Source organism: Lontra canadensis, unplaced genomic scaffold (genome assembly GCF_010015895.1).
Source record: "Lontra canadensis isolate GAN:19392208 unplaced genomic scaffold, GSC_riverotter_1.0 scaffold49, whole genome shotgun sequence".
Classification (NCBI taxonomy): Eukaryota; Metazoa; Chordata; class Mammalia; order Carnivora; family Mustelidae; genus Lontra; species Lontra canadensis.
The window spans coordinates 2992079-3015002 of NW_022631043.1; the positions used below are offsets into that span (position 1 = coordinate 2992079).

The 22924-nt window shown below is 50.6% G+C and overlaps 1 protein-coding gene across 1 annotated transcript in view; it reads left to right on the forward strand.

The window, feature by feature from the left end:
* COL22A1 (collagen type XXII alpha 1 chain) overlaps positions 1-22924 on the forward strand; it is a 240256-nt gene that overhangs the window by 162828 nt on the left and 54504 nt on the right. Inside the window, exons 40-44 of the mRNA XM_032873482.1 lie at positions 5395-5472; positions 12889-12924; positions 14248-14301; positions 15733-15777; positions 20049-20096. Of these exons, the coding sequence (XP_032729373.1) occupies positions 5395-5472; positions 12889-12924; positions 14248-14301; positions 15733-15777; positions 20049-20096 (261 nt within the window). The remainder of the gene's footprint in view (positions 1-5394; positions 5473-12888; positions 12925-14247; positions 14302-15732; positions 15778-20048; positions 20097-22924) is intronic.

A 22924-nucleotide genomic window follows, 5' to 3' on the forward strand; every position in this document is an offset into this window, starting at 1 on the left:
GGGACATGTTCCCAGCCCTCCCACAGCTCAGGGATCAGAGGGAAAAGCAGATAAACAAGTAGGCAGAAGCAGGCAGGTGCTAGGGTAGAGGGAAGCTTGAGGCACAAGAAAGCTTGGAGAACCCTCCCCAGCCCAGCCTGGTTTGACCATGGAAGGCTTCTTGGAGGAGGTGATGTTTGTCCTGATTTTACAGTGTATGCAGCAATTGGAAGGGGAAGGAGTGAGGAAGGAGCTTCCCGGAGGGGTCCTACCCGGGGAGGAGACACTGAGGCAGGAAGCGGACTGTGCTCTGAGAAGAGCATGTACTGTGGATGCACCCATGTCCCACGAACTGTGATTTGATCAACTCCGATGCTTGAAATTAAGCATGTGTCAGTCTATCAACGATCTACACTGGAATGCTTCTGTATTTTTTTGCTTTAATTTAATATGCATATTCAAAATCACATTCAAATGTTGTACCATTACGTTATTTTTACCTACTTGCGTGTATTTATGAAAACATATTTTAAAAATTCGTCTTGTCTGTCTTCAGTGCCCTTGCCTGCCACCCCCGAGCCACTTGCTGAGTCAGCACTTTCCAGCGGCGCGTTCCCACCCCTCCCAGCTGCGCTAGTCAGGATATGGCGTGTCTGGAAACCATAGATGCTGCTATTACAGGACGCTTTATCCCAAACCCTGTCCCCATCCACTTAATAGTAGGAGTGTTTACCGTTTTTATGCTACCGCTGTATCTTTGGGATCCCAACAACATAGCCACAGAGGGTGTCGGTTTTTAAAATTGTATGTAAAAGGCTCATTGACAGTAAGAGCCGGAATGAGAAGTTTGAGGCTTCAGGAGAGCTGGCTGCTTCTACAGTAAACTTCTTTGCTTCCAGTTTTCCCCCCTATTCAGGCAGCTGGCCTCTGTAATCCTCCTAAGCTTGTGCTGATTGAGGTCATGGTCACTCATGTGACTCCCTGGTAGTGATTTTATTGTTGACGGTCACAATCAAAAGAAACAGGAGTGTTTCAGAGAGATCTGAGTAAATATATGGCAACTTTCTATTTTCTGGGGGAAAAAAAACCCTCAGAAACAACTTGTCTTGAATTTAGTGGCATATAAAATTGTCCCATATGCCTGGAGCAGTGGGCACGGTGGAGAGGAACGGGAGGCAGAATCCAGACTCTAGAGGACCTTGTGCCTATGTCGCCAGCCCGAGGCTGGTCTCTGAGGCCCCCTGTGATGCTGAGAGCCCCACGTGTCATCAGCAGTGCTTCTGTGCTCTCTCTTTCCTCCCCAACAGGGAACCTCCAGCCTCTTAGAAGAAAGGAAGACAAGGGCACCGGAAATGCCTTAAGATGCCCTTTCCCTGTGATAACTATTTATGAGTTCAGTAAATTCAACTCCCGGGCAGAGTTTGGGGTGAAAATCAGTGATATAATACAAATAAAAATATTTGCCTAACTCATGGAGTCCCAGGTCTGTGCTTAATAAATACGAGTGATCCTTATGAGGAAATCACCCTGTGGAGTCAGCTTAAGGGTTGCAGCATGGAGATGGGGATCTAGAGAGCCCTTATCCACCCCTATAAGCATGTTAGAGGCCGGAGTGCAGTGAGCCTCGACCTGGGGCCCAACTGACCAACTAGTGTCAACTTCAGGTGACCCAGGGGTGGTTAGTCATGCTGTCCTTTGGCCAAATTTTTCCTCTTCTTTAATATGTGAGGCATGGAAACAGATAACCCATTCCAGTGTTGACACCGTATACGTTTGTAATTTTGAATGTGGTTTAGAAGTAAAGATGTCCATAGTTAATTGGGATTGGGAAGGTAAGTTTGAATCCAAGGAGGTCTTTAGTTGAGTTGAGCTGGAAGGAGGAAGGGATGGAGAGAAACCAGAGAGCCTGGGAGCAGCCCCCTCCCCTCCGGTGCTGTCCACGGTGCTGAAGGGAAGCCGCAGAGATAGGAACCACATAAAGGTTTTCCTTGGCAACCCCACTTCCTAATTACTCACAACGGCAGGAAGATTCTTACCGACACCGACACCTTTCCTTTTCTTGCATGGCACCTGTTTCCAGCAAAATGAACAGGCTCTGCCCTCATACAGAATGGGGTTAGGATCCCAGCTCATCTACCTACAGAATAGATGACTTGAAGCAAGGGGTTTCACCTGTCTGAGACCTTCTGTCCTTTTCTGCTTAAATGAGCAAAGCATATTTAACTCCCAAAGGGCTCCTGTGGAAAGAAATGGTAGTCTCCTTCCATGACCCACGCTTACTCACCTTTCTTCCCTGGATGCTGTTGGACTGGGCCAGAATGTCTTACAGCCAAAATATTTTCTAGACTTGGTATCACAGATCCTAGCTCACGGGCCCATCTCTTTCTTTATCTTGAGCCTAATCAGAGCATTAAGGTCTTCTTCTCTTTCCTTGAGGCTCTTTACTGAAAGTCTCAACCCATTAAGCTGTGAAGTGTTGTTTCTTTGGGAAAATGTTAGCATCGCTATGGGCCATAAGCACAGGAAGGGAGCCAGGCCGGTCCACCTTGCAGGAAAGAACTAGCAGAGACTCAGATTCCAGGCTGAGCTGAGTGTTCCCTCCTGGCTCTATCCCACCTCCTCTTCTGTAAAAAGTTGATTTCGCTTCAAACACAGAATTTATTTAAATAAATAAAGCTTGTAAAAAGTGTATTGATAATGTGCCCAATATAGGGTCTGACTTATTCTAGGTACTTGAAAAATACTTGTTGAATTAATAGATAAATGAATGAATGGATGGTTCCCAGTTTTAAGATTCTTCCATTGAAGTCAGATGGTCAGACAGACACAATGGGAGAACAAGGTGTTAAGATTAATGAAGATCTACACAAATATCTAGAGGAGAACAGGGAACAATATAGGCAGAGGTGGGGTAATGGAAGTTGAATGATTGAGGTGGTCTTCTTTGATGGGTTGGTGCTTGGGATATTAAAACATGGACGGTTGACATGGTCTAGCTCATGGTAATTAGCATTTGCTGGTGTGCATGAGGCAGCCTTGGGAGGAAGAGGGGAGCCCAGCTAAGACAGAAAGTGATAAGAAATCTATATTAAATATTTTTAAAATGCCAAAGGGTATGGATTCATCTGGCATTTATGTGTGTTTGGTTTGTTTTCTCTCTTCTAATTCCAGTAATAAAGTGATAATAATATACTTGTAATACTCCATGTTAAATAGCATCTTCCCTTTGAAATGAGTCTTCATAAGATCCCTGATGGTTTGGTAGAATGTTCTCTTTCATTCTCATTGATGAAAGTCTTCAGGAGCAGAGAGGTTATGGGACTTGCCCAGGGTTACAGGGTCAGGTGGACATTGTCCTAAAAAGGGACCCTGACTGCCTTTTTGGAATCTTCCCACGTGTCCCTCTCACTAGTGTAGTGTGCATGCGACTGGCACCATGAGGAACATGTTCGTCCTCTGTTCATTACACTTTTCTCTGTATTTGTCTTATTTCTAGACTTCCTGCCTTCCTCCCGCATACAAATTAGATTTCCTAGCAGCCCCAAGCATCTTGTACTTCATGGAATGAGCCACAGCCCATTTTCCTAAAGAAACACAATGTACCAGCTGGGGTTTCAAAGAGAATTTCAGGAGGGGCCTATGTACAGAGGCAGGGGTGAGGCAGAGGGCTGCTTCAGCTCCCAGGAAGCATGGCCGTGGTGGGCCTGGAAGGATAATGGCCAGCAACGGTGTGACTAGAGACAGATTTGGGGTTTGGTTGATCTCTTTTGTGAGACCGTCCCAAGCCCCATCCTTCCCACTTCCCATGAACGTGATTTCTCTTCAGAACTCAGCACGGAGTGTTGGAAATGGGCATCTTTTGGTCCAGCAGCCCTTATCGCTGCTAGAAAGAAATAAACAGCAAGCATTGGTTGAGCAAGTACGTGACTTAGGTGCTCATCCAGGCCAGAGTCCTACCGCAGGAACACGAATCATCTTAGAAACATTACTTTTCTTAAAGGCCCAGATGTAAAGTTTTCTGATTGAAATGATGGTTAGTGGGTAAGCCGATGATTAATTAGATGTTTTTCATGTTTAGAAACCTAAACCTTAATAAGCAAACTATTTCCTAGCAATGTCAGTTTCCACCTGGGATCAGATTGCTGTGCGTGTCTCACCGGTTCTTCACAGCAACCTTCTGAAGCTCTTTTCATTTGTCATGGGCATTAACTCATCCCAGGGATATTAAATAGCTTGAACAAGGTCAGCCACCGATGCACGTGAGGCTTGGCTGAGTTCAGCTGACCCCATACAAGTGCGCCCTCTCTCACACAGAGCTGATGTGGGTTCTGGCCCCTGTGTGTTGTGGGCTGGGTTTACTTTGGAATTAGAAAGGTGGCAGTTTGCAAACTGCAGGTGTAAAATGACTATGGTGTGTGGGCCAGCGTCCTAATCAAACTCTTTCACATTGATGCATCAGAAACGTGTAAGCATCCACACACAGCCAGGTCAATGACGGTTATCCGTAGTCCACATCAGATCCTAGTGAATTAGGACAAGCCCTTGTTTCTGGAGGCTCAGGATTTTGAAATTGTGGATGAAAGGGTATGATCCCATCTCAGCTTCCTTCTACAGGAAATGGCAAACATTCCTCCCTTGTACTCTTCCCATCAAAGTCCAGAATGACAGGTGCAGGAGAAGGGCCACAGCCACCAGGGCTAACTAACAGGTAGATCCAGGCCAGGCTGTGTCAGGACGGCACTTGGAGCACGTATCCTTGTTTTATGAACACACCATCTCTGACCTGGCTGCCATTGTGGCTACCTGCCTTTGTAAATGAAGAAACTAAAGCTCGGGGAACTTGTCACTTTCTTGAGTCAACTGTGAATAGGTGTTGAAGGCAGGACTGAGACTCACACTCTCTGAACCCCTGTGCTCGAAGGGAATGGTTATGGCTCAGTCATTCTTGCCTCGCCCAACCCCTGGAGATGTGGCTGGGGAAATAGAGGTACTTGGCAAATTATTGGTAAATTACTGGTGATTTGGAACCTGATCTGAAATATGGGTATGTAGTCAAATACGGGTTGAGGTCAGGATGGGGGCATGAGGAGGTCTGGAGAAATCTCAGCAAAATTTGGACCTGTGGTCACATGGGAGGTGCCATCTCGTTATAACCGCTTTTGGAGGCATTATCAAGGTTAGGGCCTGGTAAGCTTTGAAAGGTTCATGATGAGCATTGCTGGATATGCACATGCCGGTGGCCTGGGTGGGTGATGGGCTGCCTGAGGGTTGTGGGGGGACATACGGAGTTCACGTGGCAGGAGAGATGCTGATGGATAGTGCAGTCAAGATGGTGGGAGGGGGCATAATTCCTTTTGTGTGCTGGCTCTGTCCTGCCCAGAACTGACCTCATAATCTTATTTTTCTTCTCTCTAGGGGGACCGAGGGGCACCCGGAATCCCTGGCTCTCCTGGCAACCGTGGCGACCCAGGCATCGGGGTGGCTGGCCCTCCTGTGAGTCTTTATTCTTCCAGAACTTCCTCCCCTCCCTAGAGCCACACTGCCACTCCCTGCTGGCTCCCTGGGCCTGCCTGCAAGGACTCTAACCAAGGAGCACGTCACTGGTCTTCGAGTCAGTCAGGGGGTGTAGACCTGTCCACTGGCTTTGTTCTAGAACTTGGTGTACTTCGAATGGGAATAAGGCTTTTGAGGGGACCAAGACTTGTCTGATTGAAAGAGGAAAGCACAAAACTCATTAAAATTAAAAAGGAAAAACATGACTCACTGGGAAAACTTTTGCAAATCTGTGGTATAGGCAGTGAAACCGAATTGTCTGGGGAAGGGGTGTGATGTGGGAGAGATAATGTGCTTTCGTGTATTTAGGCCAAATGGAGTCCACTACCCCTCTGCCTCCAGTTAGGATCAGGTGAGGACATAAGTAGAATCAAGGAAGGTTTTAATATAGTCCCTAAAATGAAATTCGTGATGTGGTCCTCCCGTTGGTAGTGTGATGAACGAGTCATGCCAGTCTGACCAACGTGAGTCTACAGATCTTAGAGGTGGTGATTTCAGGGGTTATAAGAGATTGCAAGGACCGGGGGTGCCCGGGACCCCACCCAAGTTGAAGACAGATATTATTTTCAACTAGCCTCCACCTGAATATCTCTAGAAATAGAAGATATACTCCTTTCAAAGCCAGTACATCTGGCTTTGAAATTTAGACACTTATTTCCATAGAGAAGAGACATTTACTGGAAATTTTTCTCATCAAGAATTGGAATATGGTCTTCTGTGTCTTCTATCCATTGCTTCTGATTCTTCCCTTTGTACCAAAAAAGCACACCTCCTGCTCTCTTTTACTGAATTATAGCCTTCAGAATTTAAGGCTTGTTCTATATCCTGGTGACTTATCTTCTGATTTGGTATGTCCTTTGCTGAGACACACAGTACATTAATAATGCACCTTAAAATTGTATTGACTTTTTTCTTTTCTTTCTTTCTTCCTTTTTTTTTTTTTTTTTAAGAGAGAGAGAGAGAGAGAATAGGGAGAGGGGCAAAGGGAGAGAAAGAGAGAGAATCCTAAGCAGGCTCCACACCCAGCTTGGAGCCCAACACAGGGCTTAATCCCAGGACCCTGAGACCATGACCTGAGCCTAAATCAAGAGTTGGCCAATTAACCAACTGAAACACACAGGCACCCCTCTGGGGTCTCTTGTAAAGAGAGGGTTTTGTAAAGAGAGGACCTCTGGGGTCCCTGTAAAGACACTAATTGTAGTCATGAGGGTTCTACTCCCATTACCTAGTCACCTCTAGAAGCCCCCATTTCCAAATACCATCACAAGGGGGCTCGGGGTTCAATATAAGAGTCTGGGGGAGATGCAAACATTCAGTCTGTAGCACTGTCTTACTATTATTTAAAAGAAGTTCAAATACCCAGTCCTTTTCTAATGCTATTACTAAGCCTCATAATATCCACGCTACCCAGATTAGCATTGCTTAATCCAGAAGTGTGGTCTAACTCTGCCCCATTCAGGGTGAACCCAGCATGGACCAGAGCAGCACATGGCCCCAGTCTTGGCTTGGTTTTGCATTCAAGAAATGAAGACCATAGTCAAAAACAATTAAAGGAACACCGCTCTTCATTTGTCTCTCAGATACTTTGAAGGGGAAATATGGATTCTTCCCCATAATATCACTTGTCAAGCAGAAACCTCCTTTCCTTCCCTCTGTGGTCCTCTGAAATCCCAGCACTGGTCTTGGGCACCTCACTCTGTCCCCAAAATCTCCAGAGCATCCCCACACTCTCCCCCTGCCCCTATCTTGCCTCACTGGCTCCCCACCAGAAGTGACTGCTTCCCTTCTATCACAACCCTAGCAGTGGGACACCTGTCTTCCCAAATGTCCCCAGAAACCATGGATGGAACAGGTGTATGGAATCCCCCTGGGAATGTCTAGAGTTACTTTGTTTTTCTTAAAAGAAATTCTCAGGGAGCACAGTCCCCCCTACATGTTTATATCAACTTTGTCAGCTATTTTTTTCAGTTTTTTGGTAGCTGGAAGGAACACTCTGGCCAAAGATTGCCATGAAGAAACATAGTTCAGACTCCTTCTTGTGGGGAGAATTTTGCTGAAATTCTCCTTCTCCTTCTCTCCCGAATCTGCCGGAGTGAGGATTCTGCTTCCTGCAGGAAGGACCGTAGACTAGAATACTTTTTGCAAGGGAAGCTGTGAGCTGTTTGTAGGCCCCATTGTCCCTCAGTAGGGCTCTGTAGGTCCCTGTGTGCTCCCTAAGGACTCACGGTGTCAAGCCCTGAATCAGAAAGCCAGTGGGCAGAGCTGGACGCTCTCCATACCCCCTCCAGGTTCAGAGCTGCCTGAAATCACCATGGAACATGTTCGTGCCTAAACGATTCCACCTGAAAAGTAATTGGCTGCACCCCAGGAGCTGTAAATCAGCCTGGTATTGTCTTTCCTCCACTTCAACTTATTATGAGCTTCTGTGGTGGACACAACCTTACAGAGTTTTCATAAATCTTGTCTTTGGCCTTTTGCCTAGGCTCCTGTTGGCCTGGGATTCTGCACAGAGAATGCAGGGGTGCCCTGAGAGTCAGAGGAGGGGAAGAAGGGGTGATGCCAGGATGTGGGTCTGCTGGGGATACCACTGTCCCTTCACGGGAACGTGGCCATGAGTGGTGTGTGTCTGGCCGGGAGCCAGGTGTAGAAGCACGGACGCCCCACTCACCACCTCCTGGAGTCCCCTGAAAGTTGCCGAACCACCAGCTGAAGGTTGGATTCTGCAGAAGCCTCTGTTGAGAACAGGGTCCAAGGGCCAGGAGTTTATTTGGGAAATGCTCCAGAAATCACCACTTAGGGCATTGTGTTGTGGGGAAAGGAGGGGAAGCAAGGGAGGGCATGTTCATGAACAGGCTTCCACAGTAGGCAACGAGGGCTCCCCTCCACAAACAGCCCAGGAGGTGTGGACACACGGCGGAGCTGTGGTCTGACGGGGGGCGAGGCAGGGGTGTTTGTGTGCCCATTCCTATTGGCCAGTGCATGAAGGCTGCTCATTTGGTGGGGGGCGACTCCCAGGAGCTCCCTGCCTGCCCTGCCCTTGGGCCAAGGGTGGTCCTGTGGCAACGGAAAGCCCAGGATGTTGCCAGGTTCCTGTCTGTTCAGGGCATTTAGATACGGGCGCTGACCATGTCTCCTACGTCACTGTTTTCCCGGGAAACAGTCTGAGCTTCACAAGGCGGAGTGACTTGGCCATTGGCACACAGCTGGTCCAGGGCAAGATGCACATCGCTTCAGGCAAGTGGCCAGTTCTCTTTGCCTGTGGCTTCGGCAGGCTGAGCAGGATTATTCATTTCCATTAAGGATGGATCAGCCTACAAGTTACTCCTCACATCCTTCCTCCCGGAGCATGATGCTCTGGGGTCTTTGGCATCCAGGAGTAGTGCCGGCCCCCTGGAAGGGAGCTCTGGCTTTCCCCACCAACCTGTGCACCTTCACTGGATGGGGGCGCAGATGGGGAAGCAGTGGCAGGGAGTGTTGGCCTCTTACTTCAAGGCATTAACAAAAATCCCTTTAATCTCCAGGTTGTTTGTGATCTGCTTTAGCCAGGTGTTAAACGCTTAGAAATGATCCAGCCTAGGCCTGAGGGCAGATCAAATTGCCGTGAACCTCTCTGAATCCAGGAGCTTAAGGCCAGCCAGGGTGGGATTCCCACAGACAGCTGGGCTCCCCAAGACTCGGACCTTCCGGTTCTATGAGCTTCTTCATGGGTCGAGTACCAATAATTTCTGCTGCCGAAACAGGGGTGTTGGGAGGTGACAACACGGTAATATCGGTAATAACATCTGGTGCCCTGCCTTGGATCTTTGGATCCCGCCTTTCCTTCCCCTGCCTGGACTCTCTCGTCCTGATGCCTCCCTTGGAGTAGCAGGCAGAGACACACATCGGACAGGACTGGCTCGCTGTTAGATTGACAGCCTGATGGAAGAAGGAAGCATGGAGCTGATTATGTGCAGTAAAATGTGTCAGGGTCCTTACAGAGGTGTTTTTTGAACTCCCCATCCTGGAAGGAATAATTAGACTAGAGATGAAAGCTGCGCAAAGTTAAAGCATCCCACCGGTATGCTTGTCGGCCTGCGGGGGCAGCAGCAAGCAGGGCGTCCACAACAGGCGGGCTCCTTTCTCCTTTTCAGGTTCCAAATGAGATAGAGAGGGGGACGCCACTTGCCTGAAGGGACACTTGGGATGTGACAGAGCTAGGGTCCCACCCCCCCCCCCATTCTGACACGCTCTCGGCGGGGCAGAGATAGTGATGAGTTCATGCTCAGGAGTCTTTTCCGGAGACAGCCTCTTCCCAAGTCTGGAATTTGTTAATTTAATTGTTTAACACATCGTGCTGTCCTGTGTTTCCTGTACATCCGTAATTGTGCCTAGAGCCTTGATCAGATTCAGGCTTGATGTTGCTGGCAAGACTTCACAGGGAGTGTGCGCTTCCTTGAGGAGGCACTGGGGTCTGATGGTCTCTCTCCTTGTGATGTTCACACTCTTTGATGTCCAATGCTTAGATCAATTAGCACATCGAGGTTTGCAAATTGATGCCTTTCTTGTCCTACCAGTTCTTTTTTATCTATCTGCTAGAATACTTCTAGAGGCAGGAGAGGTCCCTCAGTTACAATAGACATACCCAGTGGTACAGTTCATGTGGGAGGCAGGATAGGAACCGGTGTTCCAGTCTTTCCCTTCAATTATTGTCGCATAATAACTCGATTCCCTTACATCTCGTGAAGAGGGTTAACTCAGTCTTTTGTTTTCCATCAGTAATTCTGAACTCCTGGATTCAAGCACATTTGATGTGTTTCCTTATAGTCTGGTTGTGTTTCCCTTTGACGTCCCTTTGTCTCAGCTGATGCCAGTAGGAGCTTATCCCGTTGACCCTGAGTGCCTTTGACAGGAGCCTAGAAATCTTTGATAGCGTCCTTGCTCTCTGGAAAGACGTGGTGCACTAGATTTGTGTACCTGTCTTGTCCCGATCTGCAAGCAGTCATTTTCCATGGAGCTGTGTTTCCTTCTGGTGGAAAATGGTATCAAAGGCCAAGATCTGTGCGTTGGGGTGAAATTGCTCTTGAGCAAACACATGAGAGAGCATAATCTTGGAAAAGAGGGTGTGGCTGGTGCTGACGTGTTTAGACTTCAGATTTAGAAATGCCATTGTACAATCTCTCCTCCTCAACACTTTGATATTTCTTTTTTTTTTTTTAAGATTATGTGTTTATTTGTTTGAGAGAGAGCAGACAGCACGAGTGGGGACGTAGGAGGAGGGGCAGAGGGAGGGGGAGGGACAGACTCCCCGCTGAGCAGGGAGCCCGATACAGGGGGTCCATCCCAGGGCCTTGAGGTCATGACCTGAGCCCAAGATAGACGCTTCACTGACTGAGCCTCCCAGGTACCCCAACACTTTGATATTTGTTAAACGTGTACTGACAGAATAGTAGTGCTGTGCTGCCTGGCTCTCTCCTTAGAACATCTTTTTGACTTCCGATCACTCAACGCAAGGTGGCCGTCTAGCTTTATACTCCACTTGAGGAGACGGAAGCTCAGAGAGACCAAGTGACTCCCTCAAGGTCCAGCAGCTAACACTTGATAAGGCTGACATGTGAAACGAACGCCTTTTTGACAACAGAATCCATCTTTCATATGTGGATTTTATATTAAATGATGTAAGGCAGACTCTGGACCTCGATCGAATGACCGAGTTAAGTGCTTGAGATCATGATCATGGCGTGATCATGGCGCTTCATCTGGAACCAAGGGTGCCTTTGAAGTGACCTTGCAGCATTCCCCTTGCCAGTCATTAGTTGTCCTTAGGTCCTTTGCTTGAGGCATGAGTGTGGTCTCAATGGGGAGCGGCTTTGAAAGGAGCAAACCTCAGGTGTGTATATACTGTTGACTTTCACCTGGATGGAGACCCTGAGAAGTAATGCTGGGTCAAATAGACCCCAGTTGGAAGTGGGTCTCTAGTCTTCCCTGACTAGTCTTCCCTGACTAGTTGCCTGACTTACCTGCTTGCCCTCAGGGCTCTGGAGATTTCCCCTCCCTTCTTCAAGTGCTCAGCTGTGCTCTTAAAATGTGGCTTCCTCGGTTTTATCAGTCCGTCCTGAGATGTATCTAGTAGGTGGGCTTTGCGGTGACCTGGCTTGTTATACTGCCAGAAACTGGTACATTTGTGTGAGCTCTTTCTTCCTCTTGGGAACGTCTGGGGCAGTTCCCCTGGGCTCTGCTGCAGGGAGACACAGGGTACGCTCCACTGAGCAGGAGATGGGCTAACTCCACTGTCGAGTGACTCCTGGGGTGGCTGGGGCAGGTCCCGGTCTCCTCTGACCTCACTCTGGTCATCAGTGAAAATGAAGGGTGCTGATACCTGATTCCCAAGTTCTCATGCTCTAAAATGTTAATTCTGATGGAGGGCCATTTCCGGTGCTCTGTGGTGTCCTGGCTGCCACGGGGTACTGGGCTGGGTGCTGAAGACAGTGCTGAGCAAAGGGCTTAGTGCCCACCTGACCACACATGTGTAGTCGTTCAGTGGGACAGGACAGACGGCTGAGAAGGATGACAGTCTTAGGCACTGCGTCCTGGGTGGGGTGCATGGAGGGGTTAGGGGACCGTTTCTAACGAGTGTCCTGGGAGGAGCCAGGGAAGGCTTTCAAAGCTGGGGACATCTCAGCTGAGAACCCAAGTGTGACAAGAATGTGTCCAGGTAGAAGGGGAGAATCATCCATGCAGAAGTAGAGCATAGGGCAGACTCGGGGCAAGGGAGCATTCCACTCACAGCAGGACCCGAAACCATACACTCATGATTTAGTCCATGGCCACATCTTAGATGCAATATCTAGAAGCCAGATTCTAAGCTGAGAGCTTAGAGGGCAGACCCGTGTGTGTGAGTGTGTGTGTGTGTGTGTGTGTGTGTGTGTGTGTAATAGAGAGAGAGAGTCCCCCTTTTAGGAGTTGGGGGTCATAATTGTGGTATCAGCCAAAGCAGGCCATGCCGGGGGGAGTCTGGCCTTGAGTGTGTCCCCAGCCTGTCCCAAGCAGGAGGGAGGCACCACCTGAAGATTCTGGGCTGCAGGGTCCCACCCTGCACCAGAGCTACGAACTAGAGAGGAGCCCCGGCGTCAGGAACCAAGCAGGTGCCAGGATAGGGCAGCACCTGTTTGGGGACAGATGGAGAAAGCTCCGGGGAGACCTGCATGGGCAGATCTCCTGGGTGGGTTGAGCAGGTGTGACTGGCTGGAAGGTTGGGGGAGTCAGCTGCCCTTCCAAGGACAGTTAAAGACCTACCTTACAAATGAACACGACAGCATGTTTAAAGAAACATTTCATTCTGACTCGACTTATTTAACGCTTTGTTTGTTTGTTTCTCAGGGCCCTTCTGGACCACCAGGAGACAAAGGGCCCCCGGTACAGTATGAGTAAAATGAAGAGTTGGGCTTAATGGGGAAGTTCTGTTCTAATGAAAGCAGTTTTAAAGCGGAGGGGCCAAACTCACGAGGTTTCTGCAAATCCCTAGCATGAAACAGTGCAGACTCTCTAGGATATAAATCATCCGTCTCTGGAATGATAGTAGGAAGGGCCTGGGTGGTCATCTAATCCAGCGTGCCCATGCTATAGTTGGGCAGACCGAGATGGGCTTCCCTTTTGGGCATCTCCATGTTACAGGACAGTGTGGTTTGATGACTCTAATTACCAGCAGAACTGATTTTGAATCCTGGCCTCACTAGCCCCAGCCTTTGTCCTGATCAAGGGAGGGATCTCTCTGAATCTGGAAAGCAAGCCTGGTTAGACCCCTGGGCCATCATGGTGGCCCGGAGGGCTCAGTGTTGGGAAGCAAGGGAGGGCTCAGGAGCCACACTTCTTAGGAGAAGCCACCGATGAGGACAAGCACAATGTACACGTTCGGCAGTGAACGTGGATCTCTATGCGCATAACAGCTGCAGCCTAGCACCTGTGATGACATACCTTATCTGTAAAATTCTGAGCCCTCTAGTAATTTCCGAACTAAGAAAATGGGTTTGTATACCCATTTTTATAGAGTAGGAGGCGCAGAAGAGTTCATGGAGAGGCATCAGACTTCAGAGCGAGTTACTGTACCATAGCAGTAGGGTGCAGGACACGGAGGATGGGGCTCCTCTGGAGGGTCGTGGTGGAGGGGACATCTGGGAGGTCTCAGAGTGGCCGGGTTAGCACCGTCCCAGCTCCTGCCATCACAAAGCGCTGATTCCCACCAGCACGTCCACTTCAGGAAGATTCCCACAAGAAGCAGGATCCACAATGAAAAAGACATGCGTGAGAATTCCTGATATTGTTCAGAAAGTTTCAACAGAACGGGCGTGATATTCTAATGAAAAATCATAGCTGTCCTCTGAGCACCGGGCACCGTGCTGAGCCCGCCACCGGACGTGCAGGGGTGAACTACAGCGTGCTCACTGCCGGAGCCGACCCTTCTGTTCCAGGAAGGAGCCCACACAGGGGGCCTGGGCAGGAGGGCTCAGAGTCAAGGTGTTCCAGAATGTTCTGTGTGTGTGTGTGTAACGCCCACCTCCACAAGCGTGGGCGAAATGAGTAAGCACTGAGCGGGGAATCTGGGCACACACATTATTATATCAGATTCCTCATAGTAACAGGCCATTTGTACAACGAGAACCAACTAGTCCCAAGGAAGGAGGGGGGGGATCTAATTTTGCTTAAACTGATGGCAAGTGTCTTTTGTTCTCTTTCCCTCAGGGATCCCGAGGCTTACCTGGATTTCCCGGCCCCCAGGGACCCGCCGGCCAGGATGTGAGTACAGAACAGCAGTATCTGCTCAGCTGAGGTTCTTCTAGACTCCCTGGAAGCCCTCCTCCCCCACCTCCCAGCTGCCCTTGACCAGGAAACCCCCAGAGGAGCAGTTCTCCTCCACTCATCCCTGCCCCCTCCCCATTTTTGGACTTTTACTCTTGTCTTGCCCGGGAGCTACGAATTTGTACAGTCTAGTTTCCCTCCTCATGCTTTTGTGCTACGCTTTCAGACCTTGTTAGCTCCCAGGCGTCCCAGACAACGCCTCCCACTTGTTTGGTCGATTTCCTTACATCCTTAGCGGGTCATTCCTGCTCAGAGCGAGTGACGTGGACTTGCTGTCCATAGACTTGTTCCTGACCCTTCCCTGCAAGGGCTTTCTCCCTTCACGGGAATCTCAGACTGACCTGATGCTCCCTGAGGATTGTGTCCCTTCCCACATGGTGACAGTGACAGTCATCTCTTACCTCCTGCCGGGCTTCTGCTTCTGCTTAGATAGAGCTGAGCTCCACGGAGATAGCACCATGTGGCTTAGGCATCTCGAGGTCCCTGATGCCTGGCTGCATGCCAGGTTCATGGGTGTCATTCACTGTATATTCTGCCCCAGTGGATGGGTGGCAGCGATGACTTTCTATGAGGCACAGCTGTCTGACAACATGTAGCAGTAGTTCTTCTTAGACATGCATATCTCCATCTGTAGCTTCAGCTCACTAGAGGCAGGGATGACACATCACCCTCCCCTTCCTTCCTTGGTTCTCCTGCGGAGGAGAAAGTTACCCTCTGGAGCCCGTCTGCCTCTTCTCATTTCCCTGCCCCACTCTCAATGCCACAGTATTTTTTTTTTAATTTTATTTATTTATTTGACAGTGAGAGAGATCACAAGCAGGCAGAGAGGCAGGCAGAGAGAGAGGAGGAAGCAAGCTCCCCGCTGAGCAGAGAGCCCCCATGCGGGGCTCGATCCCAGGACCCTGAGATCATGACCTGAGCCGAAGGCAGAGGCTTAACCCACTGAGCCACCCAGGCACCCCTCAATGCAACATTCTTATAACCAGCCCTCCTTCCAGAGCTCGTCCTTCCACCTGTGTTTGGAGAAGGATGTTGGAAATTTAAGATAGGGGTGTGTGTGTGTGTACGCGCACAGGTACACACTCTGTGAGCTGCTTCATTTTCAGTTTTGCATTTTGGGTCAGAATTTCAGGAGGGATGGCTTATTCTAAATATTTGCCACAGTAGAATATTTTCTGGGAAGACTTGAGTATCCAGCTGAGACCGGAAAGCAGGCTTTTTTATCGGTACCAGTCTTCATGGTTGGGTAAATTTTTTCCCACCCAATTACGCATGGCAGACACAGAAGTTGGGGGTTGGCGTGGGCAGAGTGGCTGGTGATGATGTGCTTATTAGCACAGTTAACCTCTCCTGTTTCTCTTCTCTTAGGGCGTACCAGGAAATCCAGGAGAAAGAGGGCCTCCTGGCAAGCCAGTATGTCATCTCACGGTTCTAGATGAATAGTAACTCTCAGTCAGGGCTCCCGTGAGAATAAAACACAATCAGATGGTCCAAGAGGCTGAAAGAGGGACTTCTTACAGAGCCGCGGGCAGGGGCTGACCTGAGATGCTGGGGGCCCCGAGATAAGCCACAGTGGGAGGCCAATAGGACCATAACCTGTTTCCAGTGCCAAGTGAGAGGGTGGGGTAGGGCTCCAGGAAGGGCTGGGGTTGTGGGTGTGGTGTGTGGCTGGGGTTGTGGCCATTGCCCGAGAGCTGGGCCGGAGGCACGGAGCAGGGTCTCCCCAACTCCAGTTTCCTGATGGGGCCTCTCCTCGCCCACCTCAGCCAGGGCCTGCAGGCAGTGAGCCCTACGGCACGCTCCTAGGGTGAGGCCTCCCTGACACGGAACAGGGTAGGGAAGAGTAGGGAGCAGGGCTGGGGGTGAGCAAACGGACCCCAGCGTGCACCCCAGACTCCTAACTGGCCCGTTTCCTGCCCCAGTCCAGGGATGTCCAGGGATGTCTGCCCTGCCCAGTCACCCCCTTCCCACAGTGGCAGAAACTCTTTCCTCTCCTGGGGGAACAGTGGAAGCCGGGGGTGCTGGGGAGGGGCTGGTGCTGAGCGCTCAATCCTTGGTGGTCTAGCCTGAGGCTCCTCTGGGCTCCCACAGGAACATGTTGAGGCCCCCCGATTGACTTCCTGTTGCCAGAGACGGCCCAAGTCTTGACGAAGTGACCGGGCCACGGTGGGAGGGACGGGGCTCTAGGGAAGGAATGGTGAGGATGCGCCGTCTGGCCCGGCAGCAGTGCAGACCCGGGAGAAGCTGGTCTGCACTGAAGGACGTTTGTCTGGGAGGGAGGAGCTGGTGGCATCAGGACTGGGCACTCTGAGGCCTCGGTGGGACCAATTGTAAGTCAGGCTCTGAGGCCAAGATGCTCACCTGGCAGAAGCTTCACCTCCGCACCTGACGGTCAGAGTCTCCCCTGCAGGCCCGGCCCGCTGCGCGACCCAGACAAGTGTCCGAGGCAGAGACCCCCGGGCGCCGACAAGGGTCGCACCCTCCTCTGGTTGCTGGGCACAGCAGAGACCTGGGTGGGGACCCTGATCTGTTTGGAAGGGTCCTGGAGGACCCTTCCCTTTTTTCTCACAATTAACAATAGTTAATTGTGAGAAAAAAACAAAATCAGTTATACTGAAACAAGATTATAAAATGCCCATTTCTGAACCCTAGTCTGTGGGACGAGTGGAAGGTCACATGACAGGTTAGGGACAGCTCACTGACCTCCTCCTCCCCAGGAAGCCAGCTCTGCAGCAGGCAGACAGTGAGGCCCGCGGAAGCCGTATCCTTAGCCCCGTGCAGGACCCTGGTGCAGTAGGGGAGAGCGAGGTTCAGACCAGAGGCTAAGCAGGGGTTCAAATGACCTCGGCCAGGTCTAGACCTTGACAGCTCTCTGCAAAGAGAAGTCAGCACCGTTCACTGACAATGTGGACAATGGTGAGTGTCCCACAGCGGGTCACCTGCAGAATCTGGAAGGGGAGAGGGAGGAGGAGGGAGAGCAGGAAAAGGAGGGCCGAAGGGGAATAAATAGGTATGTTTCCAATCACCATTAAATTCACGGAACGCACTGCCCACAAATGGTCCCAAGTACAGCCCGGTGGGTATCAGGGTGTCTCTGCTCGTGCGGGTCAGAGGAGTCATTTTTCAGGGGCCCCAAGACACCCACAGGCTCAGTGATTCACTGGGAGGACTCCCTGGGAGGACCATCAGAACTCAGAATTCAGGAACTCTGTTCCACGCATGGTAACAGCTGATTCCAGAGGGAGGACACAGGTGGCAGCTGGCCCAGGAAGATACGCAGGCAGAGACCCTGGGAGACCAGGCCCAGAGCTTCCACCCCCTTCCCCAGGGGACTTGTGGGGACAGTTCACTCCCCAGCCATTTCTGGGATGGAATGCCTGAGAGAGGGGGTAGGTGCTGAGGGGGTGGTAGGGGGAACATGACGTGTTGCAAGTGACGGACACTCACCCAAGTCTCGTCAGGCAGGGTGTCCAAGGGCTTAGGGGTGACCCGCCAGGAGCTGGCAGGGCCAGACCTCCTCTGCAGTGAGTGGGTTTGGACGCCTCCCGCCAGCTGACTTCAGCCTGTCCCCCACAGTCCCTGCTGCTTGGGGTAGAGAGCGGGACCCGGAGGGTTTCCCCAGTGCTGCTCCTGCAGAATTCCCGTGCTGGGAATCCCTGTTAAGAATTGGGCCCCTAGAGTATGGGGGCTGGGGAAAGGCAGACTCGACTGACCCCAAAGGGGCTGCTGGATCTGTGAACAGCACGGCACTGTCCCACCTTGAGTTAAGAGTCTGTCGCCTCCCTATGAGTCAGCCCCCGCCTTTCCAGCGAGGGTCCCTGGCAGCTGGCGGAGCGGTACCTGGGAGGGCGGGCGGGCGGGAGGGGCCCCGGGAGGGCACGGACTGGCTCATACAGCCTCCGCACTTGCCACCCTTTGTTCTTCCAGCCGCCATCCACCATGCCTGAACTGATCGGCCCCATGTGAGCTGCTCCCCAGGGCCCAGCACGGCAGGCGGCTAAGCAACGGGTGTCCCCCCTTCCGCCACAGGCACTGCCGGCCACAGACCCCTTCTGTGTATCCTGTGCCTTCTCATGCCACCTACCCTGTGACGTTTAGGGAAGTGGGTCACAATGACACATCCACGAAACTCTTCCCCGAGGCCTCATTGTACCTCGGCTGGACGTCCCCTCCAGGTTCTCTCTGCCTCCGTGAGTGCTCCAGGCCATGTGGTCTAGTGGGGCTGCTCTGGGCTCCACAGGAGGCTCCCAGAACAGCACAGAGACATCCCAGCTAATACAGCGCCAGCAGCTCGAACGTGGCCCGGTTTGAGGAATACAGATCCTCCACGGTTATTACCTTCCCAGGGAAGAACAGGCTTCGGGATAAAACCTCCTCCTGCTTTTAAATTAAAGTTTCAATAAACAATATTACAGAGGTTGGCCTTCCTCCAGGGGGTCTTGCTCAGAGCCAGTGGGGGGTCTGGGCTTCGGCTGGAGCAGGTGTACGCAGAGTGAGCTCCGCCTACAGGGCTGCCACCCGTAGACACCACCAGATTGAATCTGCCAGCCCCAATCTTGGGGGTCCACTTGTGTCCTAGCCCAGAGGGTCGATGAGAGGCCCCGTGCACAGAAGCTGCAGGAAAATGCACACACGTGCAATCACCGTAGAGGTTTTCCTGACATGATGCCAAGGTTGCATGGCTTTGCTTAGCCGTAAGGTGCGGCAGAAGCCCTGGGGGGTTTGGAAGCCAGGAAAATTGTGTTGGTTTCAGCATCCCCAAGATGCTAGAGTCAATCCATAATTCATAAGCCAAAATGCAAACTTAATCAGAAATGCAAACTTAATCAGCCCTTGCACGTTCACTTGTGGCCACAGGCTTCCTATATTCTAGAGGAAAATCTAACACTTCCTCTGGAGAATGGATTCTCTGGCACTCTTTCCTTGCTGCGAAATTTAGAAGTTTGCAAAATACCCTGTCAATCTACTCCAGTTCTACCCGAGAATTCCCTCTTCCCTACAGCGTCTGCCTTTTAATTAGGCCTTTCCTTCCGGCTATGTGTTCTTATACCCCTGTGTCAACCCAGCCTGCATTCCACCTTGGGCTCCCGTCTGGCTGTAATCCCAACACAGCACCCTCCAACTCAACGGGTTTGAATGTGAATTTGGTGACCTGTGGACTTCTACATACCTTTAGAGTCTTTGTGATTACTCCTGATTTCTGAAGTCTCTTTCCCAGAGTTAGACACCTACAACCTGTATGACGGATGAAGTTTAGAATGCAGTTCAACCTGGAAGAGCTGAAATAGTGGCTTCAAATTCATACTAGGTTGTGAATGACTGCAACAGCTGTTACCCATCTGGGGAATCCAGGACAGTTTTTCCCTTGGCCTTCCACAATACCCACAAGACCTATCAGGTTTTGATGGGGGGTGGGGAGAAAAGACCACCAGGTAAAAGGGCCAAAAGGAGGAGACTGGGGACCGGGAAGGCTGATGTCAGTTAGTCATGGGTAGAACTGGCAGCCTGTATGGTGGCTGCCTTCGAAGTGACTTCTTCTCGTGCCTCCCTGGCTTGGGACATGGACAGAGCTGTTTGCATCCACCCTACACTTTGAAGGCCTTATGCTGTCTGAGCAAGGATGGGGGAGGTACTGTGTGCATGCCTGTGGGTACGTCTGTATTTACTTGTTTTTGCTTTGGCAGGGTCCCTCCTCACTACTGTCACCCGGGGACATAAATCTCTTGGTTAAGGTAAAAGCATGAAGTCCGTGTGCATGCATTTGGAAATGGTGGGGGGGAGCGGCATTTCAATAAGTTATGGCGCGTTTGGTTTGAACAACTGTGTGTTAATATCCATGACGATATTAACGGCAGTATTTGTCCAGAACTCTCCATGCCCGGCGATGTGCCAAATCCTCTGTCTCATCCAGCAGCCACTGGCCACAAGTGTCAGTTTAGCTTTAAGTTAATTAAAATTAAATACAAGTAAATACAAAATTCGCGTCCTTGGTCCCACTAGCTGGAGTCCAAGTACATCATGGCCAGATGTAGCTAGAGCCTATCTTAGTGGACAAGGCAGATACAGAGCATTTCCATCCTCCTAGAAAGTTCTCTGTGTAGGGCTGTGCTAAATGCTTGGTGTGCATCTCTTACCTCATTTCCATACTCTCCAAGGTTGGTACTCTCTGTGCTGTTGCTTTGAAGGTAAGGACCGTGAGGCACTGGGGATCACTGGCTTTCTGGGAACGCAGTCCAGTGTTCACTGATTTCAGAGACTGACCCTTCCCCACACAAGGCTGTCATATGTTCTAAAAAGCAGTCATAGGCAGAGTCAAACAGCTTGGATATACATCCTCCTGGTGAGAGGGTAAGGGCACAGGACAGGGAAGTGAAGGTCACAGCCGGGCCCTTTGGCCAGGAAGGAGAGCAGATCTGGGTGCAGACTTCGCTGGTTTTCAGAACCTGTTCACCTTGTCCATGGACACTAAAGGCCCTGAGAAGCTGGGCGTCCCTCTGCCAAGATTGGGCGAGGACTGTGAGGTGCCTGGGTCCCCCGCCCATGGGCCTCAGGCCTGAAATGAGGGAAGGCTGGAAAGGCTGTGAGCAAGACAGACGGGTAAGGTCTGTGTTTCAGAAAGAACCGTCTTGCCGCAGTGAGTAGGGAGGGATGCTTTTGCTGGCTCTGCATCAAGCCTTTGTCTTAATTTAGGGTGAAGCTTAGCATTTGTGTGATCAGCTCCTTCCTCATTTCCTGTGTTCCGAACAAGCACTTGGGTTATATCAAAGTCACAGAGCTCATGCCTGGGAGGGAGGGAGTGAAACAAAAGAGAAAAGAAAACCTTTTCAAAGGAGCCCAAGACTTTTCATCTCTGTACACAATGAAATGCCTTGGTGGAAAGCTATATATTTTAGGTTTTTTTTTTTAAAGTAGTAATAGAAAGTCTTTCCTGATTTTAATTGACAAGAGAAGACTTTTTTCATAGTCAAGGGCATGACAAAATATCAATACCTATTGATTAAATTCCTTGTTCATTGGAGGCTTTTATTAGTGTCAGTCATTTCTCATAATTCCACTGCCCTAGAAAGAGCTGGGAAGCTGTCCTTCCCCGGCAAAGAATTCAACCTTAAGATGTCCCAGTCTTTCTGCCAATGATAACAGGAGTGTGGAGACTCATGCTTCACGGCTGCTGCATTGAGGTAGACTTTTAGTCCCATCTGTGCTCCTTTCCTGCTGCGGGATGCGACTGTGTTCATCAGAGTAACTAGGAGCCCCAGAGGGGACGGGGCACCTGCATTCAGGGTGGTGCCCAAGCCTTGCTGGTCCCGTGGATCAGTGCTTTGCTTGGGTCAAGTGGGTTTCCCAGGTCAGCAGAGTCTACTGATATGGCTCCAAGATTTCTAGGCAACCTCTGCCTTTCTGATGTAGGATAAAGCCTGCTGGTCTGGCCCAGGTGGCTGGTGACAGGTCCCTCCTTTCCTGAGAAGGCATCTTTTTTTACAGAATATTTATCTCTGCTCCAAGGCATTTTACAGCATCACATACTTCATTCTGATAGTTGGAAAACTGCCTGGGTAGAAAGATCATCTCCTGAGTCCCTGCTAAATGAACTTCCACTGTTGGCTCTGTGCCCAGCGAGGTCATCCTCAGGATGTCTCCATCACTTGGCTCCCTTGGATAAATATTATTTCATCTGATCTTCCCAGACAGCCCAGTAGGTGGGCACTGCGAGGTCTGCATTTCACAGGGAGGATGTTGAGCACAGCTGAGCAAGGCATGTGGTCAAGGTAACAGAGCTGGATAGTGGCAGAGCCAAGACCCAGACCCAGTGTGTCCAACCGCAGACCCTTGTGCTCGACCCCTCTGTCACCTGACTTCATCTTGCATGGGCCAGACCTGGCTGCCAGCTCCCTGATGAAGTATGGGTGGGTGGTGATTTCCTTGCCTGTCGCTGAGAGGTTTGAGAGGTAGGCTGCGTGGCCCTTTGGAGGAAGACTGTAGTGAGGATTCAGGTATCCGGCAAGAGGTTTAATAAGATGACCCCGCGGGTTATCTCTGCTCCTGGAAAGCAAGACCTGCTCTCTCTGCGTAGCAAAGACTGTGGCATCCCTCCCTTCGGTGGTCGCTGGGTGGTGTGCTCACTTGGTATGCTGCACCGTGCTGAGTGCCAGCTGAGTGAGCTAGTTTTGATGAAAACATCTCAGGCAAAAGAAGGGGGACAGAGATCAGGGAGAATCAACATTCACAGATTCCGAGGAGTCCTGCAACATACCAGGTGCTCTGCCTGCGTATTTCATTTACATTTTGCAACACTCCCCTAAGGAAGGAAAAGGACCCTATGATAAGGAGATAGACTCAAAGGGATTGCGGGACTTGTCTGAGCAGCTCCCTTAAGTCGGGGAGTCGGTAGCCAGTATTGATGATTAAGGGCACCCAATCGGCAGGTAGAGCAAGGCAGCAGATTCGGGGAGGGAAACCTTACAGAAATCGTACTGGCAGATGAACAGCTAAATTCACCCTGTGGTATCCATGTGCCAGGCATGGCGGTCGGCATTTTTCATTCGTTATCTCATTTCTTTCT